Source organism: Arctopsyche grandis, chromosome 4 (assembly GCF_051622035.1).
Source record: "Arctopsyche grandis isolate Sample6627 chromosome 4, ASM5162203v2, whole genome shotgun sequence".
Taxonomy (NCBI): Eukaryota; Metazoa; Arthropoda; class Insecta; order Trichoptera; family Hydropsychidae; genus Arctopsyche; species Arctopsyche grandis.
The window spans coordinates 22,702,389-22,719,883 of record NC_135358.1 but is presented as its reverse complement, the minus strand read 5'-3'; the positions used below and the strand labels follow the sequence as shown (position 1 = coordinate 22,719,883).

The window sequence follows — 17,495 nt, the reverse complement described above, 5'->3', positions numbered from 1 at the left end:
CTTGTGTCGTTTTCGAAGCGGGAAATTGTCCTTCGTTGTTCGTGTATAACTTCGAATAGAACTTGTAAACTCTGTCTATAATCTCTTTTCTATTTCTAATTATTTCTCCTCTCTCTGATCTGATTGCAATCATCTGTTTTTGCCTAAGAAAAGATCCTGTTTGCACCTTTTCCGGCTACAGTTGTTCTTAATAGTATTTTCGATTAGCTTACTGTCCCTGTAAAATCCCTGATATCCCTCACTATTCTTTTTTAAATTTCTTTATTTACTAGATTTTAGTATTGATCATTAATGTCTCTATCTAAATTCCTTTTATGCTTAATTGAGTTTTTTGATTCCGCTGAAATTTTGCTTAACTTAATATGTTTCCTGAATCCACCTAATTTCTTACATGTTGAGGTTAGAACCGAGCTAATGATAATGTTCAATTCCTTGATGTCTGCTTCTGGATTTAGTTTCTCGTATCTATTTTCTAGTTCTAGTTCGAATTCCTTTTTCCTATACCTTAGTTGAGCGAAATCTAGAGTGCTACTGCATCTTTTTGTTAATTTTGTTCACTCCCAAGTTCACATATTGTTTGTGTTTATCCTGAAAAATGAATTAGTGATAATTCAGTTCTGCAAATTCTATGAGGCGATCGCCTCTCTCATTTCTTTGGCCGGTAAGAAAATTGCCTACTGCTCTTTCCGTATTTGTCTTTTGTCCGTTTTTTGCGTTTAAGTCGCCCATAATTATTTTAAAATGATGACGACTTCTATTGTATGCTCCCTGTAGTTTTTTGTAGAAATCTTATATTTCCTAGTATGGGTGGCTAGATGTGGGGGCATACACTTGGAAGATTTGACACGTGTACCTGTTTGAAATTTTTAATACTACATACATAGCATATACGTTATAATATGTCGCTTATTTCTATAATATTTCTTTATATTTTCTTATTAATCAGAAAGCCTACTCCTCCTATTCTACCAATTGTATCCTCTCCAGTAGAGACAGTTACCACTTTTTAGAATTATTTGATTTTGTTGTTTCCGTCCTATTATATCCCATTTGATATTTTCTAATTCATTCTCTAATGCAAGCACACTTCCTTCACTTGATAACGTTCTTATATTGTACGTAACTAAATACAGGTTTCTATTAGCTAGGCTATCATCCACTTCCTACTTCTGGTTTAGGAATTGACCAAAGCCTAACCAATAAATTTTGAGATTGATACGTTCAGGGTGGTGTAGAAAGAATTGTGGTCACAAGATTTTTGACTTTTCTAAGAGGAAAAAAATCCCACTTCCGGTTTTTTAAATTTAATAATTTCTTTTTATTTTCATTACATTGATACAATACTCGAATTTTCTCGTGAAGAACACACATGTTTAAGGGGTCAAAAAAAATAATGGAAGAAAAATCGAACAAGAGTAAACTGCCACTTCTGGTTGACGGATGCTTACAAAATTTTAAACATAACTTTTTATTAAGCTTAATCTTCATTTATATATTATATGTATTTCTGTCATAAAATCGATTTTAAATTTTTTGCGACCTCTTCATTTCTGGTATTCATTTATAAATCTAATATATAATTTCGAAAGAAACTTTGTAAGTTTGTAAGTATTTTTGAATCGAAAACACGTCAGTTTCTACGACGATGATTCGAATGGTTGAATATTATTTTTTTTCGATTAATAAAAAAACAAATGAATATTTACTATTAGATTCGCCATGTTTAAGTTGTTTATATTACAAATACTGGGTATAAGCCGGGTAAAACAACTAGTGTATAATAAAATAAAATATACATATGTACATTTGTATGAACAGGGTGTTGCACAGGGGTAAATCCCGTAATGGCATCATAAATTAAAGAAATAAAAAATGAAATAATAATAATACGTAAATTTAATACATATACATACATACATATGTACATTTTAAATATACATTATAATCATATTTATATGTACATATGGGTATGTAATTTTTTTTAATTTTAAGTATATTAAAATTGATCGAACAACGACATGAATGAATTTCACACATTTTAATAATAAGATTATAAATAATTACAATCAAATTGTAGTAAATAGACGTTGAACACTAATATTATATAAATTATTGAATTATTAAACGAATTATATTATATCACTGATATCACAGTTTTTGGTTGAGTTTGAGCATGAATTTGTCTAAGGTGCGTCCGTGATGAAGGATTTATTTGAAGTTCCCGTATAGTATGGTGTGTGCGACACCCAAATAGAACCACTACTTGCAGACTTCGACTTTTCTCTGAACTTTCTGGATAATCGACTTCGTAGACCAGCAATCGCCGTTACCAGAATGTGGCACAAAATTAGCAGCGCGGCACTGATGAATATCAATGCAGTTGACCTGCCGGGGTTTTCCCATTGTAGTGCTTCATATATCCACGAGTGTCCTTTTCTGAAAAAGAAAATTTTAATTTATTTACTATTTTATATAATTATCTCAAACAATCGATTGAATATTTGCTTTTTGGCGTTTATTATTATCCAACATCTCAGATACATACTTAATGTATAATCAGGCTAATCCTTCCGAAAATATTTTGCTTAAATTTATTGCGTAATTTAAAAATGTATTCGAGTATGTATGTTAGAGTATCGGAAGTATTCGGTGTGCCATTTGGAGGCGGTGCCAAATTGGCTTGCGCACCACACTTTTATTGTCATTGACCGTGGGTCGCAGACCGTTGCGAAGATTTCCAAAGCTATTAATTTTGCATTATACTTTAAGATACATTTTTACATATAATTTTTGTATACGTGGGCCAGTGCTAGATAAGCTACGGTAATAATCATTTTACCAGCTATTATAGTCTTATCAGCATGTAGAAATCTTATCAAGGGGTTTAATTATAAGTAAAAAGCATACAAACTTATGACTTTGCTATCACAAATACGTTTCTTACATATATGTTTGTACATTACTGTAATATTGTATTTACATACATAGGCAATGCTATCATTCATTGGTTTTCCAAATCATTTTACACATCCCTAATGACCATAAAACAATTAATGATTAATTGGACCCAATGTAAACTCCATATAACATTAATAAACCGAAAAAAATCTATATATATAAAAATGAATGTCTGTGTGTGTGTGTCTCGAATAGGCTGCTAAACCACTGAACCGATTACGATGAAACTTTCAGGATTTGTTGTGTGCATGTCCGGGAAGATTACTGTGAAAAAAACGGGAACGGAAACGGGAAAAACGGGAATGAGTATCATTGCAACGCAATAATTTCAAATGTGTTCGCTGCCTGCGTTTTTCCGACAAATGGGAACGGGAACGAGAATGGGAATGAGAACGGGAACGGGAACGGGAACGGGAACGGGAACGGGAACGGGAACGGTACTATTGACAGTAGTGAACCGAATGAAGTAATAATAGATAAATATCCAAATAAAACTCGGAAAAACAATCAATATGTTTGCACGTACAAAATTTTGGCACATTTTTAAAATAGTCACAGATCAAAAACAACTTTTCTAAAATTCAATGTTGCGATGATTGTATAAATGTAATATATAAAATTTGAAATAAAAAAATTCGGTGCTGAAAAATATTCGATGGGTTTTTAGTAAAGAAAAATAAGTAGGAGTGAACTTACGGATCTGTTCCTCCAAAGGCCCAATAGAGAATGTTGAAGACCATGTAAATTAGTCCAAAAGCTAAAGGTTGCACGAAATGTAGTAGCCTAGAAGGGGGTCCCCCCAGCAGCAGCTCCAGGAATGCAATCACTGAATTACCAGCGTGAGTCATGTAATTCAGAGGTAGTGATCCATGTGCCTCCTTGTTATTGGCTGGAAAATTTTTAAAATTATTCCACAATCATTATATATATGGTAATTAATAAAATAAGAGTGTGCTTATAAAAACCTTACGGTCGTGAATGAGTCCCCAATACATTGCCGATATGTAGAATGCGTTCGGTAGCGCTATGTTGTATATAATCCAGTATATTTTGTATGTTAATGGCATGCTACCATCATTGGTGACCGACACATCTGCAAATTTTTATTAATCATTTAAATTATATATATATATATATATATATATATATATATATATAATTGTTTTATTTCTATGGCATAAATTGAGTTGAAGGTAAAATCAATGAATCGTTAGATGATAATTTTTTTGTCAAAAATATCTGTACGGAAGTTTGTAATCGAGTAGTGCTAATTTTGAAAATAAATAATTTGCATTTTTTAGTTATATTAATGTGATTATATGTGTGCAAATTGAATATACAAATGTGTACGCTAATATTTTTTAAATTATATTAAAATTTTGTTTTATATTATTTAGTTGGTTTAAAAATCGATTGTTTATGAAGATTTGTTATTTTTATTCTTGACGAAAAATGTAAGTTGCTATCATTTAAAAATAAAGCAATTTGTACAACTAGCACATTTTCAAGCTAATCGACAAAGCAAATATTTTTAGTTTTACAAGACCTTCATATAGTTTTTTTTTCACGTGTGAGTACTAATTATGAAATAGCTTTTGGATTCCTATTTTAAATATAAAAATAACACTTATATAAATATTTGTAAAATAATTCAAGGTTTTTTAGAACTCAATTCAAATTAGCAATTATTTACGATGATAAATTGTGCTTCCCAATAAAATAAATACCATAATTTGTTGTTCATTCGATTCGCTGAATTTTCGTGTAAAAAACTGAAATTAAGGTATGTTTAGGAAAGGTATGTACACTAGTTTGCAAATTGTCTGAAAAATACATATTGTATAATAGAAACATACATACATATATACATACATATGTATGTACAATCTGAATCCGAAAAAAAATTTAATTGAATTTTTTCCATTCCAAGTATATACATTCATATGTACATATTATGTATTAAAGTCGTAATAACACCAACCAGGGCGATTAATCAACTTATTTTCGAGTATATCTAGCCAGCTAATACAGATATATAACATATGTTTGTATAAATATATGTGTATATAAATCTAGGTATGAACATATATGTTTTGAGTGTTTTCGCTTTAAAAAAATTAGGTATTTGAAATTATTTCGATGTATCTAATGATTAGTAAAAGTAGCTCAAATAACGTTTTGGCCTTAAGCCGAGCAAAGATGGTCTTGACTTTATAGCTTTTCAGCGGAAGGTCGATTGCGAAAATATTCATCAGGGTTACGTAATTTGGTGTGAATGTTGAATTTTTACATTTAGCTCGTTCACCCAATAACTATGGATGAATCGGATATTATTCATAATAAATACATATATTTATGTGTATATGTATGTACATACATGTATGAACTAGGGTACATTGAAAACAACTAATTTTGGAAAATTTGGAAAGGTTAAATTAAATGGTCAGAATTTAAATCACCTTATATGGTCAGAATAAAATCCGAGTCTTTGTCAAAATATTATTACCATTTTGGTCAGAACTATAATATTCGTGGTCAGAATTACATATAATATATTATTCATGGTCAGAATAAAAATGTAGGACGATCATAATAACAATGTAGGACGATCAGAATAAAAAATAAATATTTATAATGAATGGTGGTAGTATATAAAACAAGTATTCCTAACGAGAAAATATGCGAATACAAGTTCAAAATAATATATTTTTTGTATCTTTTGACAGTTATTGAAATCACAAAAATAAAATTTAGTAGAAAACTTATGCATTAAATACAATTTTTTAATTATTGCATCACATTAAAAGATATACATTCATATGCATGTTATACAAATATTTAATATATAATTCATTTCTGAGAACGATTTTGACATTGTAGGTTATGATGGCTAAATACTCGAATTTTGGCGATTCCTGTACACTTTAAAGAAATATCGTATGAACTGTTATTGTTATAAGTTGGTTTATTATACATAAATGGCATATATTCAGCGTTACAACGACAACGCTATTGCCAACCGAAAAAAAATATTTTGACCATGCGTCAACAAAATTCCGACCATTTAATATAAATTCTGACCAATTAATAAACATTCTGTCCATCTAATATTTATTCTGACCGATGTATTCTGACCATTTAGTATAAATTCTGACCGTTTAGCAAAAATTCTGACCAGTGTAATATAAATTCTGACCCTGCATAAAAATTCTGACCCCAAAAATACAAGCCATTAGGAAATACCTATAGTTGAAAAAGGTGTTCTGTACCAATGGGGAATCCGTCAAAAATGATATATAAATTCTAAAAAATATATTTGCATTCATTTGCATATATTCCCATTCAAGTTTGTGAAAATCATAATTTAAAATTCGCTGCTTTCGATGCTCCCTAATATTATACATACATATATATACACATTTTTTTAAAACAATTTAGTTGAAATATGAAAATACACCTTTTATATATGTACATTATATTTAAATACAAAAATCTAATCAAACTTTTTTTATTATTGAAATTCTATTGTTTATTTTATTGTGAAGAACAAGACAATTGATTTAAATTAAGTAGTCAATACAATTAACGATCTATTGAAGGCTGACGACCACATAAAAGGTTCTCTTAAGTACATCAGTTGAAACCCATCGACATTGAACTGACATTGAAGAAGCTATTCGCCATCGCAAGAACGGCAGCTGAAAGCGTAAAAATCTATAGATACTTTAAATTTAAACTTGGAAAGTCTAACGGTTATAATTAAAGTTTCGCTGTCTAGTTTTTCTTTTCATTTAGTTTTTTTGGACTACATACTTGTCGGAGCATGCGAGAGCGAATTGCGAGAGCGAATTGCGAGACGCATATCATGAATGTGTAACACATCTGCTAAAACTGTTGCTATCGATTGTTCTGAAGACGAGACGAAAGCAATTGAATACAATTGCTAATATCATATGAAGTAGGCACTAACTTTATTTTATTTTATTTTATATACGGCCGCAAGGACCATTGAAAAATATTAATATAGAACATACATAATAATAATACATAGAACAATAAATAATACACAAAAAAGCACAATATTAATATAAGAAAAGAAAAAAAATATGATTTTTAAAACCAATTGAATAAAAAAATGAATTAATTAAAAAAATAAAATGAAATTCATTTAGCATTTGTATAAATTAGAAAAATGATGATGCAAATATTTTTACTTATGTATATTAAAAAAATCAAATTGGCTAAATTCGTTTCCCAGTTTATGGAGTCGGGGTAACGTTGAATTTTTTTTATAACTAGTGGCATAATTTTTGATGTGGAATAAATAGTTGCATCTGGTAAATCTCCCCGGTGTATGAAAATTTATGAGGTCCACTAATTCACTACAGTCCATAACTCCGCTGAGTACACCTAACAGACATGATAAATCATTGACTATTTCCTGTCACAAAGTTTGATCATATTCAATTTAATATAGTTGTTGGTGACAGGGTCAGATTTTGTAAAAAAATTAAAATCAATGAATCTAATAAATCTATTCTGAATCCTCTCAATGGAATTACTATGTACCTGTGAATTAGGGGACCATATTGGCGAATTTTATTAAAGTCGATTTCTTACCAATGAGAAAAATAATAATTTAATTGTGTTAATATTGTTAAAATGAATTGAATTTCTTATAACAAAGCCTAGGATTTTTGAAGAACTTTTAGTGACAATCAATATAAGGAATAAATGTAAGTTTTTCATCGAAAAAAATGCCTAGGTCTTTAATAATGGATTTAGACGACAATAGAACATTATTAATTTTATAGTCAAAAACAAAATTGGTAGATTTTCTACTGAATCTAACAATACTACATTTATCAATATTTAAAAAAAGCCTGTTAATTTCACAATTAACAGGCTTACGTATTTGATAATAAAAAAAATTTCGAATGTGATCAACCCATGATTTTATTTATGTATTTGAGGAATGTAAGAAGGTCACAAAACAAAATTCGATATTGAACCGTACAGACACATTCACACATACCGGCAGCATTACGAAATACTAATAGCTATGACAGCATTTTCGATACAAATTATGCGCAAAGTATGGAAACTTGCACAATAAAAAATGTTCTACTTCCAGGTGTCGGATTTTGTTTGAAAATTATTCAGTATTATACACAATAAATAACAAGAAAATTAAATTAATTTAAAAGGTCAAAATAAAATAAAATAATGAAATATTGTTTAAAATAAAATACTACTTCCGGTTTACGAATTCTGACCAAAGCCTTACCAATTCTAAGTTAGAACATAAAGAATACATATATTATATAAATTTTGAGCTTGATACGTTAAGGGTGGTGTGGAGAGAATTGTGGTCAAAACATTTTTGACTTTTCTAAGAGGAAAAAAATTCTACTTCCAGTTTTTTAAATTTAATGATTTTTTTTTTGTTTTCATCACATTGAAACAAGAATTATACATACTTGAATCTTTTCGTGAAGAGCACACATGTCTAAAGGGTCGAAAAAATAGTGGAAGAAAAATCGAACAAGAGTAAACTGCCACTTCCGGTTGACGGATCCTTACCAAATTTTATACATAACTTAGTATTAAGCTTAAATTTCTAGATATGAAATTTCAGTCCAACAAACCAAAAGGTTTCTGAGAAATACCTCGATTCTCTAGAGTAAAAGTATTAGGTTATAAATATTATAATTTCTAAAACATATAAAAAAAATTCAGTCGGATCAGTTAGCGGCTTGGAAGATAATTGAATTCAAAAACTTAAAAAATGGGGACACCTATAAGAGGAGGTACCATTTCGGTCAAGTTAAAAATTTGAAAAAAAATTACGTCGTTTCGATAAAAATTTCAGTAACCGATACTAAGTTTCAGTTCGATAGGACTAACAGTGTTCAAAAAATCCCCAAAATACACACACAGACAAACACACATTTTTTCTAGATCATGAAAACGTGACCAGTGATTGATTCTGAGTTCGAATCAGTCAAAATCTCTAGTTCGAATTTTCCATGATCACAAAACTTAATCTATTGTTACTACGTACATAGATAAAGTAAAAATCAGACGGAAAAATGTAAGCAGACAGTGGGGAAAATAAATAACTTCATATGACTATGTACTATATACTTATGTACAAACAAGTGCAATATTTGTTCTGCCATTATTGTTTAAGGAAAATTTTTATGAGTCAATGCTTCGAGTGTCAATGTCTATTTAAGTTCGAAGGATATAAAATATATTATATATTTAAGTCTCGACTACATACATATATATGTACATATGATTATTGGTTTGAGTAGTGTTAATAAAAGGTGGATTTGAAAACGAGGCCGTACAAGCATTCGATATGGTATGATTCAAGTTCACGCAGGTACATGTATGTATAATATAATAAATGTATGCTATAAATGTACAATATGTGAGTCTGATTCCAAGTTAAATTACAACTTGAGTATCTTAACTGGAATGCCACTGCCTCTACTATTTATATACGTACATATGTATGTGTGTGTAAACTATTCATTCTGTATATGCTATATACCGGCAGAATAGACTAGTTGTTAGCATATAATGCTTTCAACAAAGTGGTCACGGGTTCAAATCCCCCTAGTTTCTGCTGGCCAGATCTTGGATTTGCGACTCCAGGGCGATCATTTCCTACCAGAGTTTGCCAATTTATCTGATTTTCATTGAAACGGTTCCAACAGATTGGCAACCGTACTTATTTTCTCGCAAAATCTCGAGCAATCTAGAATTTTTCTGAATTGTATAAAATGCTGCAAATTTACAAATTTGACCATAAATGTCTATGTACATATATGTTAATTGATATACATATATATTTACTGAATTTCACTGAATTTTTTAAAATGCTGCAAATTTAAAATTTGACCATAGACGTCTCTGTGGAAATTAATTGATATGTATTTATGTACTTTTTATAATACTAATAATATTTGTATCAAATGTACAATGTTTTCTGGCCAGGAAGGCACATTGGGCCTTCCTGGTATAAATTAAAGATAAAAAAGGTATGAAAAAAAGGAAACATACATGTTTCGTGTAAGACGTTTTATCATTTACCAATGTGCGGAATCATAATATGTACATATGTATATATAAACAATGCTTTTTGCAATCTAATCACAAAACTGTGAAAATCTCATAAATTTTCGACACAAAATATTGTGTGTTCATATGACTCAACCATTGCTGATAAAATACTATTATATAATACAATTCAAGAAGGATACAATAAAATACCATTTTAACGTTTGCTCAATTCTGGCAGTGTCTTACAATTTTCATATACATATGAATGTATGTATGTAAGATTTTATAAACGTATGTGTGTATGTAGAAGCTATCGATTGACTCACTCTGAGTTCAGAGACATCAAATTGAGGAAAAACTTCCAGTCCAAGTGTACATTTTGTTCGTTCATGTACATACTAGTTTTTTCATACACGAACCAATCTGGCCAGCTATAGTGTACACAAAGAACAAATTAACATACGAACTAATTTGTTCATGCACTTACAGAGATAGATTTTGACTGTTAGCACATAAACTAAAACCACTGTTCGTGTATGACGAACCGGAGTAAAAACTTAGACTGTAACATATGCAGTTAAATGTTCGGAATACACATTTTTTTTTTTCACATATAGTCTTAACAGAAATCTTAAGCTTTCGTGTTTGAACTAATTAAATTCACTTTCTACGATGTGCTTGTGCACTTTGCGCCATTTAATTGCAAATACTTGCATCGTATACCGGTTTTTGCACAACGCTGACGTTGAAATGTCGGCGATTTTCTTTAGGATTTATTCTACGATAGAATCCAGTTTTACTGTGTACGTATTCACACATCCGTGTGGAATTATTTTCAATAGTAGAAAAAAATCTCCATTGTATTCTGACCGGAAAATCTATTAAAAATGAACCTTTGTACCACATTATTATCATCACGCATACTATAACTAATGTTCAATACTATGTAATTACCATTATTTTTTATAATTTTTTGTTCATCTATTGTCAATAAATTCATCGGATTTTTATCGTATGTAAATACTGTAGATATGTAACATTAATATACACATAAAAATTTATGAACATTTCGTGAAAGTGTTTCATGACAGGTAGTTAAAATTAAACCGATCAATAAATAATAAGACGTCAATGTATTTCATATTACATACTTATGTATATTGCGTTTGGGTTTCTGTGTGGGTATTTTTGTTGTATTACAAATATGAAAGTAACACTTATTGATTACCTTCTGTGCGTATGTATGTTTGTATGTACATAATTTTAATTCTAGGCATATTATATTTTAACGGTAGATATTGCTATTGACGTGCATGCCTACATATGTATGTACATATGTATATATCAAATCCGGGAAAACATGAATTTGTCGATTCGTCAAAATATAGCGATATCTTGAATTTTATAAATCGTCAATATGACATCAATCATATAATGTAAATAAATTCGATAAAACTGTTTATCGATATGTAAGGAAATCCACTTTCCATATATCGAATATCTAATATTTTACACGCAATATGTTTTATAACGGACGCAAATTTATTTTTGAATGCATAATTAATATCTGAAATAATTATTATAATCAATGCACGGTTAAATTATAAATAAATATTAATGAGAAAATACTAATGTTAATTTTTTTCACTAAAACCAGACACCATTTGTTGGTACAATTTGGGAGAGTCAAAGGATGTATGCAATTTTTCAACGTTCATTTTATATAATTTTTTATTTGAATAAATTTGTGTTTCATGCTCTAAATATTTATTAAATTAAATGCCATTATTGCTGTTTTATATAGATAAGATTCATATTAAATACAATTTTATGTAATCAAGTCTTTCGAAGATATTTTTCATGTATTGTGCAAACATAATAGATAGAAAATAATTGTCTGAAAGTGTATATATGTACAAGCATTATACATTTTTTGGTTCTTTAATATCACTTAATTGTAACTGTCCAATTTTCTTAAGTGTTATCGATTTTCTAGTGTATTAGCTTTCAGTACTATAGAAACGCGTTGTATATACATACATGGTTTCCACTTATTTTGCTTATGTATGTTGTTTTTGTGCACGTTTTAGCAGGGTTTTCCATTTTTTTTTAAAAGCTTTTATTAGGTATTATAAACACGCGACGGTCATGCCTGATGGCATATCAAGTTCATGGAAATTTATCAAAAATAAACACAATTCACTCTACATCAAACAGATTATATAGGTACATAAACAGTCTACAAAGATTTCATACATATACTATACAATATAGATAAAGTTACATATATAGTAAAGACCAGTGGCGTCACGCGGCAAGTGCGGTGGGTGTGGAGCGCACCAGGTGTCACCATCCAGGGGAGACACCAAATGAAAAAATAGATATTGTAGCTATATAACACTACAAATTCGATATAATAAGTACTACAAACGACTCGTCTGTCTGGGGATATGTTTGTTTACCCGAATTTCGTAGAAATATCTCCAAAACAATGCAAAAAACAAATAAATGAAAGGGCATTCCAACTTAAAGATGGCTAGGGGTGCCATTATTATCTTTACTCGAATATAACTAGAGAAGTGCGGTCACCTACATACATACATAGGTGCTTTTAATATCAGATGATTATGGAATCGCAATAGAGAGAAAGAAGATATAAGGTTAAAAAGAAGTAGGCAGGAGCGCAAACAAGGGACACTGAACTCACTTTAACAAAAGTTTGAATGCATTAACCATTTTCTTTCTGAACTCTAGATCAGACCAAAAATGTTTCAGGCTATCCAAGACAAGAGTCTTGCCAATGAAGAAGATTTATTTTATTTTTTCATTTTTAAATTTATAAGTTTGAGTTGAGAGGGTGACACTCTATTTACCGCACCAGATGACATCAACCCTAACGACGCAACTGGTAACGACTAAACAACTACATAATTATTTATAAATGCATTTTTTTCTCTATTCTTTTATATTTTCGACCATTGTGGCGCATTAGTTATTAAATAACTATCGAAATTATTGTAATGGATAATGTTGTGATATTTGAATGAATAGTGCTAAAAATCGTCATACCTAGCGATGAGCAAGAATCAACTGGTTTGGTTTGTTTCCTATAAGCATGAAAGACCAAGACGGCTCCGATGACTGCCTCCAGCATGGAAATGGACAAACCCCAATGGGTGAGGTAGATGAACCACTTTCCACCATTCCAAAAGTCACTCATAGACCAGACCGTGACTCCGATCATCACAATGGCTATAACCAGTCTGTATATGAGGAACAAGGGATGAACCATAGATCTTCGTCTCCAAGGGCCGTGAACGAAACGCGATGGGTCATTATGTTCTAGGGAGAACATGCTCACTTTGAAATGTCTCTTCCATCCTTTTTCTCCACTCATTTTCATTATCAACTAACGCACGATCGACACTTGCAAAAAATACTGGCTATTTAATTATTTAATGATTAGTATAATGAGAACTCATCAGTTCTCATCTTAAATAAATTAAGAAGTACATTTCACTGAATTGGTATGTATTATATGTATGTATGTATAGTCCACTGATTCACTTATCATTGACGATTGTCCTGTAAATAAAAAATATATACATATTAATAAAGTTCATGTTCATTCACATTCTTAAAGAAATAAAATTTATTTTCATTAATATTAAATATTAAGGGTTGATTAATTTAGAATTTTGAAACGTGTCAGAAAAATGTAATTTCACACATTTTAAAATTGGAATAAAATATTTGTTTTTTTATTATATAAAAATGATACGTATTCATTTTAGGTCAAAGATACAAATTGGGGATAACTATGTATGTATATTGTTGCTATGACTCAATATGAAAAATAAAATAAAAATTATAAATTAGTCTTGCTCTTTAGTCACAAATTCATTTATGAATAATTTCATGCTATAGTTTGATAACAAAAAGTTGAAAAATTATTATAAATTTTACAGTTACAATACAAAAGAAATATCACAACAAAATGAGAACTCTGTAATTATACAGTTGGAATGTATTGAAATTTTAAAAAACCTGATTCTTAGTGGACAGACCTTCACTCACCGGACATCAGTCAGCAACTGACGAGTAACTGATTGTCCAATACGCAAGTTCACGGTCAGAAAATGAAAAAATGGGGGAAATAATATGACTCATGAACAAGTTGATTAACTTGCGTGCAGGGAGGTAAAAAAACAAGGTAAAATTTTCGCGAATTCACGTTAGTAAGTGGATCTCAACTCGGTGGTAGCAAGTGGTTCAAGCAGGATAAATTATCAGCGCATTATACTATTTTTAACGTGCGAAAATACATACAAATTATATTATTATATTATACTAGTGTTATGCCCGTTGAAATTTCAACGGGTGCTTTTGATACATGATTTAAAATAAAGTTACAATAATTAATCTGAATCGGAACTGAAACATAAATCGGGAATCGGTTATGCCAATTAAATTATGCAATAAAAAATATCAATAAAATTATAAAACCCGAAGTCAACATCGAAGTCGAAATCGGAATCGGGAATCGGATAATATGAAAAGTACGTATTTTTACATCGCGTGACGTAAATAAAGAGATTTATGAGCTATGTATGTTTAATTTACAAATACCCACAATAGTGTATATGTATAAACCAAACCCCGGTCATTGATCTCGCAAGCTTGAATATTATATACATATGTAGTGCGGGTTGGGTTCGAGGCCCCGCAATTTCGAATTTATTTTATTTTTCAAATATCGTTAATATATAATTAGTTTTATTTAAAAATATATATTTAATTGTTTAATATGAAAACAAAAAAAAGGGTTCAAAACCTTGCTAAATAAAATTATTATTACGTATTTTTTATACGTCGAGAAGGAAAAAATTTCAATTAATGTTCAAAAAAAAAGAGAATTCGACGTTGGCTTCGTCGCTAACTCTCTGAACTCAGGAACCGAGGGTACGCGGGTTCGATTCCGAATGAATTTATACAATGTTTAGGCTTTTTATCGATTCATTCATCATGTTCGGCTAGCGTTAGGACACACACACACACACTTCGAGCTAATCTGTAAAGTCACTATGTCAAATTTGTAAATAAATAAATAATAATAATTACACACATTCAATACATAGTATGAACACGCGTTATCGGGTCAAAGATTATTGCATTTCACGTCATATTGTTTACGAATGGCGAAAAATGATTCGCCCGGGAAAATCTACGTACACATGACTCAAAGCAGTGTTTTAAAATATTAATACATGTCTACATACATACATACACGTATGTTTATACACACGCTTGTTTGTTATGAGAGTTGTTGAAAAATATTGTGATCTTACAATTTCATGGAATGCATTGGCATTCATTCAGCGCAACACGGAACGATTTGTACAATGGAGAAATTAAATTCAAATGGCATTTACTCTACTTCTGCCCAAGAGCTAAAAATTTTTATCTACATGTGTATATATATAGGTATGTAAACCTAATATTTCGTTTGATTTTATATTTTTAAGTAAAATTTATGTTTACTTCATAATCACCGTGCATCTGTTGCACCTGCCGTAATTACAGGAATGCCTTAATGCACAGAAACAGGATCTGAAACGAAGGAGGTGGGGGGGAGGAGTGAATCTGAAATGGAACTGACAAAAAATGTTGTTATCGTAATCTGCAATGCAAGATATTTTTGAACCAAATATGTCCATCAAGTGGATCAAATGACTCCATTGTGGTATTTGGACAATCCATTGCTGTTAATGGTTTGGCTTTTTAAGTAAAATGAGAGCTATCCGTTTAGATTTTTGCTGATTTGTAAAAATGGCTGTAGATTCGGGGCTATCAATTAGTATAGAAATGATTTAAAAGGGCGAAATTCAAAACTTTAAATTTTAAATCATTAGCACTAATCTAAAAATTTTGTAGCTCTACAATTCAGTTCAGATATTAGTCGACCGAATGTATCAAGTGAGTCAAACTACTCCATTGTGGTATTTGGACAATCCATTATTTAATTTGGTTGACGTCTTGAGTAAAATAAGAGCTATCCTTAAAGATTTATGACAACTTGTAAAAATAAACTGTATATTTGGGGATATTAGATCAAATAGAAAAGATCTAAATATGTACATATTAGTTCAAATGTAAAATTCACAACTTTGAATTAGAAATCCTAGCACTAATATAAAATATTAATACTGCAACTTCGATTAAAATAACTTGACAAAAGGCTCTTGACATGACGTTTTGTTACTACTGCATGTGAAAGAAGTTACAACGGGCTAAAAAAGGCAACAAAGTTTGTTCAATCTTTCCACAATTTTGTTTAAATACACGTATACCTTATATACATATATGTATGTACATAGGTAATAATGTTAATTATGATAATTTAATAAATGATTTTGATGGAATAAAAGCCAGAATAGAGATTTTTATTCATTTATACACAATCTTATGTACAATAAAAAAGGTAAATCGTATATAAAAGTACATAGATAGGGGGTACATAAAACGCTAAATCATGCATACATACAACAATTTTAATCGTTGCCTTGACGAATTAGTTTACCATTTTAATTATATTAAATTAAAGATAGAATTACAAATAAATTAATTTAAAATATGTAAGTCAAGTTTTTATGTAAAACATACATATTTATGTATGTGCGTACATACATATGTATATATGTATGTATATTGCGTGTATAGCATTATAGTATGAACAGAATCTTAAAAATCGATCGTATAGGTTGCCAAATTGGATATAATTAGATTTGAAATTCAATACTTGGCATCGCTCAAATTTTGCAGAGGGGCATTCGTCTAATACTTGATATCTATATGTATTATACTCACATCGACAGAATTTCACAGTTGAGTTAATTCACAATTAAATCACGCATTATGTGTTTTGAAACTTTAAAGAAAGTATCATTATTTTGTGAGGTCGATTTAAAAACTCCCGCCTATCTATTATACATAATGTGTATCTGCAAGAACGAATAAAGTAATATATTATGTAGATGTAAAAACGTGTTACGCGGATAGTGATCGCTCGTGGACTAAGCCAGCTACAGCGAGCATGCTTTTGCTGCCAGATAGCAAATCTATTTCGCAAAGGTGCGAACATATGTACACCTAGTACCAGAAAACACGCTCTTTCGGATTAAATCGATATTATTAAACGTACGAATTTGACTCAATGTCGTATTGCATATTCATTTTCAGCGTAAAATTAAAACCCAATAAGGCACTAGCAGTAGGAGGTCGACTGAATGTGCGCATATTCGAGTCGGCCAGAGTGCACGCGTGCATGCAAATATGGGACTTTGACGTCGAAATCAGATATTTTTTACGCCTGCTTATGAATTTATCTAAAAAACAGCGATACTTCGTTGTTTTCTTATACATATTGCACTTCTTCTTATACATATTGCAATTCAGTTATTTCA

At 30.3% G+C, this 17,495-nt stretch overlaps 1 protein-coding gene across 1 annotated transcript; it reads right to left on the bottom strand.

The window, feature by feature from the left end:
• Positions 1-1,879: 1,879 nt before the first annotated feature.
• On the bottom strand, positions 1,880-17,108 carry LOC143910400 (protein rolling stone-like). The gene is made up of 5 exons (XM_077428851.1): positions 16,900-17,108; positions 13,102-13,617; positions 3,929-4,051; positions 3,655-3,847; positions 1,880-2,436 (listed from the first exon to the last, which is right to left on the bottom strand). The coding sequence occupies exons 2-5, from the start codon at positions 13,433-13,435 to the stop codon at positions 2,184-2,186; spliced, it is 903 nt and encodes a 300-aa protein (XP_077284977.1). The 5' UTR covers positions 13,436-13,617; positions 16,900-17,108; the 3' UTR covers positions 1,880-2,183.
• Positions 17,109-17,495: the final 387 nt, after the last annotated feature.

Excerpts from the sequence above, each read along its gene's own strand:
- LOC143910400 (XM_077428851.1), bottom strand. The coding sequence starts at position 13,435 with ATGAAAATGAGTGGAGAAAAAGGATGGAAGAGACATTTCAAAGTGAGC. Across the intron at positions 4,052-13,101 it reads TGATTCTTGCTCATCGCTAG|ATGTGTCGGTCACCAATGAT; the intron begins GTATGACGATTT and ends AAAAATTTGCAG. Across the intron at positions 2,437-3,654 it reads GCCTTTGGAGGAACAGATCC|AAAAGGACACTCGTGGATAT; the intron begins GTAAGTTCACTC and ends TTTCTTTTTCAG.